At 42.3% G+C, this 15,910-nt stretch overlaps 1 protein-coding gene across 2 annotated transcripts; it reads right to left on the reverse strand.

The window, feature by feature from the left end:
* Positions 1–3,906: 3,906 nt before the first annotated feature.
* ern2 (endoplasmic reticulum to nucleus signaling 2) lies at positions 3,907–15,445 on the reverse strand. 2 transcript variants are annotated; one of them, XM_085409453.1, is made up of 24 exons: positions 15,098–15,444; positions 14,174–14,291; positions 14,046–14,079; positions 13,434–13,506; positions 13,274–13,346; positions 13,029–13,151; positions 12,847–12,948; positions 12,581–12,640; positions 12,250–12,466; positions 11,959–12,037; positions 11,642–11,792; positions 10,499–10,650; positions 10,205–10,393; positions 8,900–9,041; positions 8,619–8,726; positions 8,373–8,463; positions 7,463–7,652; positions 7,274–7,370; positions 6,997–7,196; positions 6,725–6,872; positions 6,339–6,466; positions 5,975–6,098; positions 5,747–5,814; positions 3,907–5,649 (listed from the first exon to the last, which is right to left on the reverse strand). In XM_085409453.1, exons 1-24 carry the CDS (start codon positions 15,185–15,187, stop codon positions 5,467–5,469), a joined length of 2,940 nt encoding a protein of 979 aa, XP_085265579.1. In that variant the 5' UTR covers positions 15,188–15,444; the 3' UTR covers positions 3,907–5,466. The 2 variants fall into 2 exon arrangements, 1 of the variants encoding a protein (XP_085265579.1); XR_014912094.1 differs by lacking the exons at positions 3,907–5,649; positions 5,747–5,814 and having other exon boundaries at positions 6,010–6,098; positions 6,339–6,449; positions 15,098–15,445.
* Positions 15,446–15,910: the final 465 nt, after the last annotated feature.

The raw sequence follows: 15,910 nt of genomic DNA on the forward strand, positions 1-15,910 counted from the left end.
AACGCTAAACTGCAGCCGGACAAAAATAGCAGCCAGCCTGTGAACATAGTGGACTATTTAGCAGCTGAAATGTCAGATATTTGTTCAGCAGGAGGTGCACAGCGAAAACCGAAAAAGCCACAAGAGAGTTTATATTACCCAGTCCATCAAGATGTCTTGATTTGATTGATTTGAATGTAATGACTGGATTTTTTTTCTGCATTGGGTTAATCTGATAACTGCAGAAATATTTCGTTCAGTGCAAGTTTTTCCAGTGTCAGACATGTAATGTAGGTATAAAGGTGAAATTATAAGTCAAGTAACCAGCAGGTTAACTATGAATGCAACCAGTCACAATCTGTCCTGTTACGTAGCTTATCTGCAGTTTTAACAAACGTTATGCACTGATTTCTGATGGTGGTTAACTGCTCACAGGAGCATCCCTCATACTTTGTACATTTTTAAAAACTACTTTTTTCCCTCCAATCAAGTGAGGTTAAGTGAAAACCCCTGATTTGCATTTCGGTATGCAGCAGTCGGACACAGCCGGGCTGCTCTTCCCACCCCGAGTAATAAGTCTGCATTGCCTCGAAGGCAAAGGAGTCAAACCGGGAACGTTCCCACTCTCGCCTCGTTCTGATACTGTATTAAAACTGTGTTTGTGTGGATAAATCCTGTACATTAATTACTGTAAGTATGTGACTGATACTGTGTGCACATCGTAAAATACAAGCGGCACTCTGTCTAACGGTATCACTGTAACTATAACTGCTCTGTTGGTGTTGTTAGCTAACCTACCTTGTTTTCCTCTCACGCTTAACTTTTTTTTTTTTGTTGTTGTTTTGTTTAATTTTGTAATTGTCGTCATTGCACTGGATGTGTCCGAGAGAAAATGAGCAGAAAGGAAAACGCCTGGGGAAGAAAAAGGCAATGAAACAAACAAACAGATGCAGACGCTGAAAGGCGAACAGGATGAAGGTCGGGAGGGTTGGTGGGGGGGGATGAAAAGAGGGAGGTCTTCTGCCTTTGTTTTTTTGTTTTCCAGTGCCTTGGCTCTGTGCTCTGTGGTGAAATACACTGCCGTTTGCTGACACGCTGTTTCTTTATTTTCTCAGTGTGGCCGTCTTTTGTGTGCTTGAGTGTGTATGCGGTAAAGCAAGAGGTCGAGACCCTCTGAGCTGGAAAGTGAAGAGTGGTAGAAAGATTAGTGGAGAGGAGTTGAGGGAGGAGGGGTGGGGGGGGCAGATAGATGTGAGGATTTTTAAGAAATGTTTTTGAGCTCCGAAGGAGAAACGCGGGGGGAAATAAATTCAAATATGTTTTTCTAATGTCCTGGGGCCGTTTAATCAGTATTTATGAACACGAGAAGCTCTCTTGCGAAGCCAGAGAGTTGAAGCTCCTGATAAGCAATGTCACACTGATCTACAACCTAGGCTAACCGTAGGCCCTCATCCCACATAATGTAACATGAAACTCATCAGCCAGAGCTATCAGACCACTGGGCATGAGAGTAAAGCTGAAGTCGGGCAATATCTCTGTTACCCAGCAGAGTCTGACCTTTGCTTTGGCTTTTAATCAGAGGAGCTCTGCTGCATAACAGACTCCAAGTCTCAGGAGAGAGGGAGGGAGCCCAGAAACAACTAGACCAGAGTTTTAGTGTTGTTTTAGAAATCACTGGTTAACATAGATTTATTTACACAGGAAGTAAGCAGAGTGTAATTTAAGGTCCGCTCAGGCACGCCGCAGAAATGAATGTGACAGCCATACGAGAGCTCCCGGCTCCAAAAGAACACTGGAGTGACCTTGTGAATGGGTAGGCGCAGACTAAGGGGGGAGGGGGGGGACAAAGGGAGGAAGAGGGAATACAGGGAAAAGTAAGAGGATAGAGGGAGGGAGAGAGGAGAAGTGGGAGGAGGTCATGTTTCCTCTGTTGAGCCCACTTCCTGTCCTGATCCCAAAATGGAGAGACTCAGAACGACATCGCTCAGGCTGTTTCGATCGCCTGCCCCTCTTCACCCCACAGCACAAACTCACACAAACTCACACACACACACACACACACACAGATCACAGAAAACCCAACCAGCCTCCTGCGGTGTCGTACAAAGGAGATGAGAGGAAAAAGCAGGGAGCAGAAAAATATGTCCCAGTGGTCTCTGAAACATAAGGAAGCATTCGTTTATAGAAGCTGAGAGGCACAGGACATTTCGTCCTCGCACTGCATTTCAACGTTTGTGTCTGATGTGTAGCCTGTGTGTGTGTGCGTGAGTGTGAGAGAGAGTATCAATGCTAAATTCTACACCATAGTCAACACCAGCAGGCCTGTGCAGGATATTCTTATAGTTGAATTCAATTCAACCAAAGGAGGAGTTTATTTCAAAGTGAAAATATAAAATTGGGGTAGCACATTATAATAATGTCACACTGTTAAGCATTAGAGAGGTATTAGTAAGGTGCCTAATTCAGTTTTGGACAGTGAATATTCTATATACTTGCATATTATCTATATGATAGTTAGCACTAATTAAGATGGGTATTTATATGGGTGCACTGCAGCCATCCAGTCTTTATGTGCAGCTTGCTAATAACGACTCACTTCTCTGCCAAAAACAAACCAAAATAAACACAAAATGGCAGGAAATAATGCAAAGCTTTTTAATATAATGGATAAAAGGTGATTGTAGCCATTTTTATTATTTTGCCTCTAGCAACCAAAGTAAATAAAGAATAATGTAGAAACACCATTTTTAGCCACAAACCACCTCACAGAAATCAAAAGAGGACTTCTGTTTGTTGTTACAGCAATTTTCTGTAACATAACGTAATTGTTGCCTACCCGAATATCCACAGGCCTGAGAGCCATCACGCACATTTATCTGTTATCTGTGTGCGAGTGTGTGTGACTGTGGGTTCGAGTGTGTATACAGCTGCATGTGTGCAGCGCAGTGAATTTGGTCTCATGACTTTGGTTAAGCTGATGTTTCCCTAAGGCTGTTTTGATTGGACCTACAGCTGAACTCTGATATTTAATAATGAGCCGGGTACTCCCTCTGTTTTTCTCCACACCCACACACACACACACCAAACGACTGAATCAGAGATAAACGAGCATAAAGTATGAACGAGTGGTTCATTAGCTGATGATTTGGTCATGACAGATAGCTGCACCCCAGGCTTTCAGATCATTAAACCACTTCTGTTTAAGTTCACACTGACAGTGGAATTAACTGATGTCTGACATCTTATCTGCTCTACGGGATGTGTTTTTGAGGGCAGATTGTTAATCAGGCCAAAGCGAACGCAAGAGAACAGTTTTACATGTTTGGACGGTGACCGCATATACACAAGTACACAGCTTTAATCTGTTACTTAATAACTTTAATAATAATAATAATAATGGATTGCATTTATATAGCGCTTTTCGGGACCCCTCAAAGCGCTTTACAATACCACTGGTGAAGGCAAGCGACAGAGGCGAGGCTGCCATATCGCGCCATCGGCCCCTCTGGCCATCACCAGTAGGGGGTAGGTGAAGTGTCTTGCCCAAGGACACAACGACCGAGACTGTCCGAGCCGGGGCTCGAACCGGCAACCGGCCGATTACAAGACGAACACCCAACTCTTGAGCCACGATCGCCCTACAATCACAATTCTGTTTAATGTATGACAGCAATTTAGAAGCCTGCGACTTCCTCTTTACTTCTAGCCTTTACCAAGAAAAGTCATTTACATGATCAGCGCTGGGCTTGGCACATGTCTCCCTCTGCTGGAGTAAAATAGGCAATGCAGCATTTTTACTGTGATTCAATGATTCTGTTTTTACTGTGTAACTCTGAATAAATAATAAAAATAATACATAAAAATGAAGCAAAGTCAGTTTAGTAGTTTTTTTTTGCCGTTGTCTTTTTTTTTTTTTTTATACCCACTGACATTTTCAAATGGTAAGTACCTCTCTGGCACATTCATCTGCACAGGAATGACATTTTCTCACCAGGATAAACAATTGACATCAGAAAAGGAAATGTCTGAAATGAGTCTTTGCTTATTCAACAAAGTGTAAAAAAAAAAAAAAAAAAAAAAAAAATCTTTACCTTCTTCATCTTTAAGTCTTGCTTTCCACCATGTCTCACTCTGTGCTGTATACAGTTTAATGCTGCAAGTGCTCCTGTTAGGATTTAATAACTTAGATTTGAACAAATTAATTTTTCTTCAACGTGAAGACAAAAATGGGTGTACCTGGCATAAAACCAGGGGTCAATGTGTGTGCAAGTGTCTTTATGTCTCTCTGTGTGTCATTAGTGGGTGGGTGTGAGTGAATGGTCGGAGTGTTTTGTGCACATATGTGCGTGTGTGTGTGTGCGCGCGCGTGAGTTCTGGTGTGGTTGTTGGCCCGTGCCCTGGAGGCGGCTTGGACCTCCCTCTTATCGGGAGGCTGCTGGGTGGTTCTTGGGCACCAGTTTTTGACTCGTACCAGGCTAGCCAGCCTCTACCACGGTCAACTGCCCGTTGCTTCGGGTCTGCTGGGACTCTCACCCTTTGGCCTTGAGCACCCAATCTGGGGCCTCCCCTCTTCTCCTGCTGGGATGGGCATGCGAGATGTGTGGCCTCAAGTCTTCTACCAGAAATAAACTTCCAAGTTTTCACAGCTTTACCCACGTATGAAGTGTGTCAGTGATGTCTGACTGTGATATTCACTGTATTCTCTTTAGTGGGCAACATGCCTGGGTGGAGCTGTATAACTACCTTCACTTATGCAGGTACGGCACTGTCTCCAGAACAGTTAAAGAAAGCACAGCACGAACATTAGTGTGTAGCCTTGTGTAACTGTGTACCTCAGTATCTGCGGTGTGTGCTTTACCTACAGCTTCAACAACGTTTGCACACCCAGTTATTATCCTCTACGCTGACAACATGAAGACAAGATCTGCTGCAGTTCTTCAGCACACTCTTTAATCATGTCAGAGTTATTATGCATCAGTCTACATGATTCTGTCAACCTGTAAAACTATCCCCACTGTCAGAGAGGCTATTTTCAGTAGTTAATATAACTTATCATAATTTTACTTCATTTGGTTTCAGTTCAATAAAAGCGGCCATCACTGTGTTTTCACCTTTGATTTTAACTTGAGCAAGTACATTGTGTAGCACAAGGGCAGGTTATTTTCTACACAAATAAACACAGCACCTTATGACCAGTCAATTCTCTTTTAAAAAAAAAAAAAAAAAAAAAGTAATTTGACTGAGATCTAGTTTAAAAACATATCCTATTATTAATACAAATATATACATTCTTTAAGTAGGGAAGAAATAAAAAATACAATAAAATTAATCTATAAAACAACCAAGTTCTATAAAAATATTTTCAGAGCAGCTGCAACTTCCCCTGAAGAACAGCACAGGCTTTACAAAAGCAATAACAGGGTACAGTCAGGGATTTCTTTTACTTGGCCCTGCACATGAAATGTGGAGTGCATAGCCTTGTGAAAGCTATTTGGCATTGGGGGGTAGGTAGTAAGGGTGAAACAGTCTTTCATGGGCACAGATTTGCAGCGCAGCGTGTGTGTGCATCAGTAACCGTGGAAACCGTGATGTGAAGTACCCGACGAAGCCTTCGGGCAGCTCACCAAGAGTCTCCTGCACCTCTGGTGGGAGCTCGTGGTAGTGATGCTTCTGTAATGTAAATGCAAAAAACAAAACAAAAAAAGTCAAAAACATAAAAAGTTGAAGATAATTCTGCATGAATCTAATGATTGTAATGCTGGCTGACCTTATTCCTCATGGCTCTCAGCAGGTCTCTCACCGAGTTTCCTTTATAGGTCCTGAACCGCCTCAAGTCTGGGGCGCCCATGGAGGAGGAGGGGGGGAAAAAAAAAAAAAAAAAAAAAAAAAAAAAAAAAAAAAAAAAAAAAAAAAAAAAACACATTACAGGTTTATTGTCCTGCACAGATGTTAAGCATGCATGTAGAGCTACGAGGTTGTGTCTGTGTGTGCAAACCTGTCTGCAGAGGCACGGAGATGTGCATCCTCCAGTTGGTTCGGACGACTAATCTTCCTGCAGTTTCTAATCTGACTACAATTGGACTGTCTGCAGGCTCCTTCTCTATGCGGTCACTCACATCCTTTAAACAAACATAGACATAAAAATAATAAATAAATAACACTGCTCACAGAATCTGCAAACACAAAGCAAACAAAAATAAATTCACCACAACATCTTTTCATAGCCCATCTCTAAATCTCAATATCAATAAAGTAGAACGTTTAAAGTAGAAATAATAAAAGTAATCATTTTATTATTAGATTTCAATGTCTACATGCAGCTATAAACGAGTGACTACAGAGCAACTGAGGCAACACACCTGGAAAAATAGCAGCTGCTTCTCGGGGCTCCAGAAGAACGGATGTTTGAGCACGCAGGCGGTGGAGGGGCGTGACTCCACCTCAGCACTGATCATCTGCTCTATCAGATCCTGTGCGATGACATCATCTAATAAGACCAGCAAATATAAATGTTTTCCAGTTAGTAACATGTGATGTGATCTGAGCACAGTTTACAAAAGAGGCCAATCAAAGCATCAATTTCACGCAGGTAACTGGAAAAACTGCAGCCAAAAGCATCTTTGAACTGATGAACCGGTTCAAAGTCTGGTGGCTAAACGGTGCTCACGTATGAAAGCATGGACAGTTTTCCATTTTCACATCATAGGACCTACTAAGGAGAGAGGCACGAGTGAAAGACACTCACCATGTAAATCCTCCATAAAGTGTGAGAGCGAATACTCTCCTGACAGGATGTTGACCTGTCTTCTCAGTGCATCGCCAAAGGGGTGCTGCCCCCTGCTGATTACGTAGTAAAACACACAGCCTGCTGAAAACACGTCCACGGCTGCTGTCTGGAAAGATGAGACGAGAAACACCTTTACCAACAGGCCAATGAAGTACTTCTCACTCTAAAGACCAACCTGGCTTATTATTGAGAAGAGTTTAGCAGTTTTTATAAAGATGTTTGCAGCCTACCGGTTTATTTTCAGGGTTGTCTCGCAGCACTTCAGGAGCTATCCACCCTTCAGTTCCTGGTATTCCAGAACGCAAAGAGAAGCTGCTCCGACCGTCGGGAATCTTCTTACAGAGCCCAAAATCCGAGATGAGAGCTCGGACCCGACCCAGTGCGCTCGGCCCAGAAAGCAGGATGTTTCTAGGCTTCAGGTCACGATGGACTAGACGGATAAAGGATGGAGGAAAGGTAAGTAATAGTGTATGTAAATATACGTGTGTGTGTGTGTGTGTCTCAGACCTATATTGAGTGAGTGGAGATGTGAGAGGCCACACATGGTCTGTTCCAGCAGAGTTATAGGACTCAGCTCAGGAAAGGAGGACGGATCTTCCACATACTGCAGTGAATACAGACAAAACAAATGTCTTAGAGATAATTCAATTAACAGTCAAAGCGGAGATCTCAGTGACAGTCCACTGTAGCGCCAACCTGTTGCAGAGTTGCGGTGCACAACTCGATGGCGATGTAGGTGAAGAGGTGGTCTCGCTCTGTGCAGAAGTATCGGATGACGTTGGGGTGCGTGTCGGACTCTCGCAGGAGCTGCACCTCTCGCTCTGCCACCTCGAAACACTCTGGCAGAATTCGCTTCACGGCAACGAGGCGGTCGTCAAATTTACCCCTAAAATCCCCATAACATGATTATGTGCATGTGTGTTGTTCAAAAAGATTTCGATGTTTTGCTGTTATAGAGAGTAGGAGTACGAAATACTGACATCTGTGTGCTCTATATTTTGGTGCTTATAATATTTTCAAAGACATGAGTCAAGTTTTTCAACCTGTGGTCACCTTAGCTTTGAATGAGTTCCTATTCACATCCAGTCACACCACTAGCTATAGTATAGACCTTAGTAAAGTCAAAAAACACAATCAGATAAACATCCATTTCTTCCCTCTCTAGTTTTTAACTCTTTACCCGTTCACAGCCTACCAGGAGTAACCCTTGAAACCTTTGTTTCCTGATTGGAGCGTTTCTGTATTGATGCATGCAGGTTAGTGAGGATTGTCTCTGCCTAAGCAGCTACCCTCAGAAAAATAAAATAAGAAAACTATCCTAATGGTCATCAAACCATGTCTTTATTGACATACACTGAAGTGTAAAAACTCATCATTTTGGGTGCAGAGGAGGTGTCGTCCTCATCCTTATTAAGGATAATGATTAATATCGTAATCATGAGGAAAACATACAGAGAATTAGTGCTGTTTGTGATGGGCACTGAAAACAGCGTGCTACGTTTTAGATTCTTAAGAATTCTTGACAAAAATATGATACAAGTTTTCTCTTTTGCTTAAAATCATGAAAATCCACTGATACAGTTTTCTGCTTACAAACATATCGTACCTGAAGACAAATGTTCCTGCAGAGCCGTGTCCAAGCACCTCAGAGGGACTGAAGCAGATTTTACCCACGTGCACCTCCTCACTGTTTTCTTCTGAGAAATAGAAAAAAAATAAAGAAAGGAAAACTAAATGTAGCTCATCTTTAAGGTGAAGGAGCAACAGTGATTCCCCCCCAGTAATGCTTTCTGTTGAGTTTTTATACCCAAAAGCATCTTGAGGCAAATTTGCCAAATATGCTGCGTCTCACCTGCTGTGGGTTTGTGTCCATTCTTGCCATTTTTATCTCCATGCGATGTGTTGCTGCTGCTGCGACTGTGAGGACTAGGTGGAGCTTCTGTAGATGCAGGCAACGGGTCTAGGTGTAGATATGCAGTCTGAATAAGACTCTTGCAGGTATTAAAACTTATACTGAGCCCAGGTTAATCTGGGCCTCAATAATGACAGGTTTTATTAATTCTTCATTTCTCATCACCATCACTGCACTCACAAGCACAGAGCGATAGAGAACTTGGTTTTTAAGTTACACACCGCTTGAGATGTTTGCATCAGTAGAAGGAGGTGGGTCTGAAGAAACCAAGGTTTGTGCCTGCGTATTTGTCTGCATGCGCTGGAGACGAGACTCAAAGGCTTCCTCCAGCTGTCTTTGAGCTTTCAACTGCTGAGCTGCACGCTGGAGAGACACATATCGATATACAACACATCAAACAAGAAGGTTGAGTTCAAAAGGTCAGTACTGAAAATATAAGATTAGTAAACTGTCCACACACACTCAAAAACATGGCAACTGCGATTCAGTCTCAGTAGTGTGGAAACTCCACATAAGCCAATTAAAAGAAGCTTAAAAACAAAAACAAGACAAATAAATGTGCACTTTATCTGCAGTTTGTTCCATAATCGCTGTTTCAAACTATGATTTATTAGATTAAGTGGGGAATATACTTTTTTCTTTGCTAATCACATACACTCTGTAGCCTATTAAACTCTGCAAAAACAATACTTAGGAAATGCATATATATGCAGGAAGGTGCTACTGAAGCTGTGAGGATAAGCTTTGCTGTAAATATGATTTGTCTATCACGCAGTGGCATTGAGCAAATAACCTGCTGCAATAACTGAATGTCCTGTTCATGATATGTGGCGTGACACGATAACAGCCTGAGGCTTAGTTACTGTATCTGGCTGAAACCCGTCCAGAAAGCATATTTGTTTCTATTCCAAGTGCTGCTGAGGGGAGCTTCAACAGCCCAAAAAATGAGACGCAGACACAAAAGAGGCTGCATTTTAAAAAGCATTACAGCCCTCGGTTTTTCAAACAGAGTGGAAACGCTCTTCATCTCTCGCTTGTACTGTCACCACTCATTACCAAGCCCGCATGAGTAAACAACAGCTGAAGATGAAACAATGATCTCTGTTCTCTAAGGGTCAATGAATGACATGCTGGAATAGGAACACAGCTTTCTAACTTAAGTAGAGGAACAAGGTGGGTGGAGGAAAACTGGGAGCAGCAGGAATTTTTCCATCACACTGTTTTGGATTTAATGACAATCACAGGTCACTTACAGGGGCATCCCACCTGCCACCATTAAATCAGAGCACCTTTGTCAGAAACCCAGACAAAACCATAAATTCTCACCTTTGTAGTTTGCTTTTCTTTCTAAAACATGTAATGACTTTATTAATGAGCAGCGGTTTACTCCCATTTCTCATGTTCATACTAAGGCATGCTCATAAGCTTATATGGGTGATACTGCATATTATTGATTAGAAAGGAGGGTTAGTGATCACCTCATTTAATTCTTTAAAAAAAAAGAAAAAAAAGAAGCAAAAACTCACGATGGGATATGTGAACATGAAGGCGAGCCATCCTCCCAGCAGCAGAGTCACGACAGCCAGAGTCAGACGGTCCTGAGTCACATAGAGAGGCAGCACGGTGGCTGACCTCTGATCCTGTCCTGATGTCTTCCCATCAGCCCCTCCTTGGTTAGCCTTAGCGTCACTATGTCTGCCAGCTAATGTTTGAAACTGAGATACACAAGAAAGAGAAAAAAAAAAAAAAAAATTAGATGATGAGGATCTAATTTTTTTTTTTTTTTTTTTATTTTTATTTTATTTTAAGTTGTGACTCACATAGCGCTGATGGTAGTGGGAGGCAGGGGACAACGGGGAGGCAGTGGAGGCAGAAGATCGAGGGGGGATGACCGCCTCACCAGAATGCTGCAGGGTGGTGGGAAAATCTCTCAACATGGTTGTGTGGGCTACTGGGGGGAGCTCATGGTGACCTGAAGCAGCAAAACACAGATCAAATACATTTACATCTGCACAAGTTTTTTGTGGGATTTTGTCGTTTTGTTGCTTGTTTGTTTTGTTTGGGTTTTTTGTTTTTTTGGTTTTGTTTTTTTTTTTTTGGGGGGGGGGGGGGGGGTTTGATGCATAAATCAAAGACTTTGCTCCTACACCAGAACTCTTACCATGAAAAATAAAGAAAAAGGATATTAATCTTAATGCTCCACTGCTTATGTGAATATCATTTTTAATATATTTAAATACTTAAATAGATAATTATTTAATGTAGCAAGAGTATATATGCACTAACTTAGAAAATGATACACTAAATAAATATCTCCATTTTGACATGGGTGTGTATTTGTTTACATTTGTACTGAATTAGTTATTTTCCTCATTAATCATTCCTTACTGACAGTGTTGTTTTCGGCTAGATTAATTAGGTCTACAGCGATCTAACAAGTGGAGGCAGCCATTACATTTGTGAGCCAAACAATATGCATAAGACTGACCCCATTGCACTCTTTGGATAGCAGCCCACTCATTTGCATACTGAAGCAGTATGCAAATTATTTGAGTAAAGGATAGATGAATTAGCAGAAAGGTAAATAAATACAGAAGCAAATGAACACACAAATTCATGTTACGTTCTGTGAATCGATAAATGCTTCATTTTATTATTATTTTTAATTGATTTAAACGTCATTTATGTCAACACTTTTATTTCTGAGTTTGTGCCTGTGAGGTTAGCCTGCAGCTCACTCGTTTTTCTTCACTGCAATTTTCTCTGCAAGGAGGTGTCATTGTTATGTTCAGGTCAGCTTTTTTTTTTTTTTTTAAATACACAGAAATACAAACCAGCAGCCATTTGTCTAGTTCTGGACAATAACTTCATTAATACAAATGTTGTCATTTCTGTTGATTAGTGTCTGAAGGACTCATTTATTTTTAATAAAGAAAGCTGTCTGTGTGTTTGAACACGTTTACCTATAAGCAGCCAGTGGTTTTTCTGGCTGTTTATGCTCCCCGGAGGATAGCGCACATCGGTGGATGGTGTGATCTCACACTCCCCCCTCTCTCTGACCGTCACCTCAGCCGTCAGTGGACCGTCGATCCGTGCCAGGGTCAGTCCCCGAGGCTGCCGTGGCAACAAAGAGCACAGATGAGTCAGGAGTGGACTTTCCCCATTATCACCTCAATCATCAACTGACTGGATACACTGTTTAGCGTTTACAGATGATGATATTAGAGGAAAGTGGGTGCTGATGTTTGGATATTAAAACTGATTATATATTTGAACTCACCACTAATGAGACTCCGTGGTGCACAAGAGAAGTCGAAGCATAGAGGTGGGAGTCCAGCTTTCCCACATAGAGAGTGGGCCTTAAGGAAATAAAAGCTGAGTTATTTTAATTCAGTCATTGTCCAAATATTCATGAACCTAACTGTGCATCAAATGAGAGTCATGACTGTGTAGCAATTTAAAACATCATACGCTCTTTCCTGCGTTAGATCATCATGAATAACAATCAATAAGGAACTCAGAGACTGAACAAAACAATCCTCTATTCTTCAGTGAACACAATTCTTCTTACACAAGTTGAGTCTGTGCAGTGGCTTGCTCCTTCACAAACTGATAGCTCCACTTCAAAGTGGAGTGTGCATCTGCCTGGTTGCCAGCAGACGAGAATGTGAGAAAACGCAGTGTTTCCATTGCAAGGGACAGGTGGGGGGCGTGTCTCAGCGAGTCTCCAGAGTACAGGTAGACGCCGATCACTGGCGACCCATAGTTCTGACTCCAAAGGACATCACCTGGAAAACAACAATACGGGACTTAAAACCCTCAATATGACTGTTAAGGAACACATCAGTCATATGAGATGTTAAAATATTCACAAAGGGATAAAACCACACACCTCCCCCTACCTGACTCTCTGTCAACTGTCACAACAAGACCATCACCACTGGAAACAAGATGGGCCATTTCTATAAGGAAACCAGAGGCAACAGGTTAGTGTTGGAAGTGTCTGGGATCATTTTAACCAGCTGTTTACATGTAAAATATAACCTAGAGTCTGTATCAAAATACACAATAATGGATAATCATGAGTTACATTTGTGCAATGTCACAATAATCCTGGCAAAACAACTGTATTCACACTCAGCAACTGATTGTGCGTGCAGGGACGTACTGTAGTCTTGCTTCTCGTCGTAAGGTGGAGCAGAGTAATCGTTGTACGTGGCGTTCCATCGCAGCTCTTGTGTCTTTGTATCAAACATGGTAACAACATATTCTGGGAAAAACAAACAGTGACGCCCATCAACCTTCAACCCTCAGCCACGCGAGCGGGTGCAGCCACCTGTGCAGACGTACCTGTGCGTCCAATGTAGAGCAGGGGACTGTTGGGACAGATGGAGTCAGAGGTGGAGGTTGTTAAACTGGTTTGCTTTTCACCGGTTTCAGGATCCACCACAAACCACACATCCTGCTTTTTACCTGTGAAGATTATTAACGAACAGCAGCGATGTAGGTCAGAGTCTCCTTTTATGACAGTCTGTTTCACACATGGTGATAAAAAAATGTAAAAAAAAAACAAAACAAAAATGTGCTAATCTGACCTGTATAGAGTATCCCATCAGAGCTCCTGCAGGGAGCTGCCTGTACCAGCTCAGGGATGGTAAAAGGCAGTTTCTGCAGATTTATCAATACAATAAATCAAACAAGTTCTATTTTTTTTTTTTTAAATATAAGAAATATAACACAAACAAGCATCCTTACCATCAAACCTTCCTGGTGCTTTCCACCGAGTACATATAAACTGCCATCATTGGGGTCTGGGAGGAAACCTGGTCTAAATGAAATGTGCACAAATTTAGAAATGAATCACTATCAAAAAAAAGAGAACATCTATACAATCTATACAACAATAACACAACTTCCTTATAGAAATGGGCAATATGGAATCACCAGTTAACCTAACCCCCCTAACTGCATGTCTTGGGACTGTGGGAGCAACCCCCACAGACACGGGGAGAACATGCAAACTCCACACAGAAAGGGCACCATCACACCACCGTGCTGCCCTATCAATATATGATTCAAACTTAATTATATCAGCTTTGCCTTAAACTAAGGTTTGGAGTTTATTATTAAAACAGGATTTTCTGGTGTGATCCATGCTTTGCTTAAAGGCAATCACAAGACTTGATGAAGAATTTCCACAGTTATGTAAACTGTTTATGCATTTAGATGATAAGGCTTGTGGCTCACTCTTCCTGAGATAAGTCTAAAAGCACAAAAACGGAAAACGGACACTTTAAGGAAAGTTAAGCTATTATTCTGAGTAGTGGTACTCAGGGCCCCATGTCTGTGTGTCTCTATGTTACTTACTCTGTGAGGTAGACAGGAACTTGAATAATGGGGTCTGAAAGAATTAGAAGAGCAACTTCATGATGTATGTTTTTAAAAAAATAATTAAATACAACAGAGTAAACAGTACTGACTCCTTGTGTACAGACCTTCTCTTAAAGTCCATTTGATGTCTCCTGTCTGTTTGGAGACAGCATGCAGACTACCGTCCAGAGTGGAGACAAACAGGAGGGACTCTGGAAGGGTGACTGATCTGACCCCACCAACCTGAAGGGTCGCCAGAAGAAATTAGACACACACACACACACACACACACACACACACACACACACACACACTTTAGAACAGCTGTCTGACATTGAGGTCAGTCGTGTCATGTGTCGAAGATTTCAGCATAGCGCGCGCGTGTGTGCGTGTGTGTGTGTGTGTGTGTCAGGTCCACCACTGGGGGGTGGGGGGTTGATTGTAATGGCCTGCAGTGAGTTTCTACTCAATAAGTGCACTGTGTTCCTGATTTAGCAGGATATCCTTATTTGCCCTGCCCTCCAAAACTCGACACCATATGCCGAGGGGTGTTAACCTAAGTGTATTTGTATTACTCACGCTGTGGGCAGATACAGTTGTTTAACCAAAGTGGGGACTTGACTGCCTTTAAGTTTAGTTTATGTTAAGATTAAAGTTAAATCACTTTAAGTCGAGATAAGTTCCCTTCGACTGTGTCTGAGAGTCCACCTCTCCCATATTTATACATTAGCAGGAGAGTAAACCTGAAGCAGAGGTACAAGTGAAGCAGGCAAACTAAGCTGACTCTCTTCCACCCCCCCCCCCCCCCCCCCCCACACACACACACACACACACACACACACACACACACACAATTAACTTTCTTCTGACGAGTGAGCTAGCTAGCTAGCTAGCTAAAGACGTTAAAAGTCCCATCATATCACCGCAACTTTGCTAGAGCCTGAAATAGACACACATGCCATTTGGGAGTTCCGTTAGGCATAAATAGAAACACAAAAACAGTGTTCACAACAAGAGAAGCAGAAAGCGCCACACAACTCAAAGTTTACCTGAACCAGCTTGCCTTCCAACGACAGCAGGAGAAGAGACAGGATCAGGCGCCCCACAGCCCCCATGACCCCTAAAACACTTTGTTTCATGGCTCTTAATAAACGAACAACTGACGGTACTGAACTAAAAACAGAGGTCGAAGTCTCTTTCCATTTCCAGCGCCTGCCAGCCACTGTTCGTAAGTTAACCTCGGGCGTTTAACATCGCTAAATCCATGCGGACAGCCACTAAAAACGAACATTCAAAGCTCGAAGTGCCGCTTTAAAGCCATAACAAACGCAGCGTAACATCTCCTGTCACTACTCCATATTTCCGTGATGGGACGGATTCGGTGACGTCAGTAACGAACTGTCAAGCGGACAGGTGGGCGGGCCCTTTTCAAAGACCTACCCCAGCTGAGTGACAGGAAGCTACACCAATGAGAGGAGATATTTGGAGCAGAAGGGGAGGAACTGTGGAAATGGCTGGAACACGTGGAAAAAGACAACAGGGCAGGTGTAAACGCAACAAGAGGGGGTCTTTGTGCAATCGAAAGTAGTGGAGGCATTGTTTTTTGTTCTCTCTCAGCACCCCGCCCAAAAAAGCCTATACACACCTATCAGTGGTGGAAAGTCCGTTTAGTTAGGTAATATAACGAATTATACTTGCACTTCACTTTAATACAGGGAAGGAAATACTGTGTTATTTTTTAGTTTTAAAAAAGGTATCTGACCTCGGTGGGAATGAATGGGATTATTTTGCAGGGATTATGTTATCTGGGGAAATATTATACTTATGTTTACATTTCTCTCTTTTTCTTTATTTCACTTTTT

This window comes from Rhamphochromis longiceps, linkage group LG6 (genome assembly GCF_057381845.1).
Source record: "Rhamphochromis longiceps isolate RC_006_pf linkage group LG6, R_longiceps_female_GT1.1, whole genome shotgun sequence".
Classification (NCBI taxonomy): Eukaryota; Metazoa; Chordata; class Actinopteri; order Cichliformes; family Cichlidae; genus Rhamphochromis; species Rhamphochromis longiceps.

Excerpts from the sequence above, each read along its gene's own strand:
- ern2 (XM_085409453.1), bottom strand. The coding sequence starts at position 15,187 with ATGAAACAAAGTGTTTTAGGGGTCATGGGGGCTGTGGGGCGCCTGATC. Across the intron at positions 12,949-13,028 it reads GCTCTACATTGGACGCACAG|AATATGTTGTTACCATGTTT; the intron begins GTACGTCTGCAC and ends TGTTTTTCCCAG. Across the intron at positions 8,464-8,618 it reads TGGACACAAACCCACAGCAG|AAGAAAACAGTGAGGAGGTG; the intron begins GTGAGACGCAGC and ends TCTATTTCTCAG.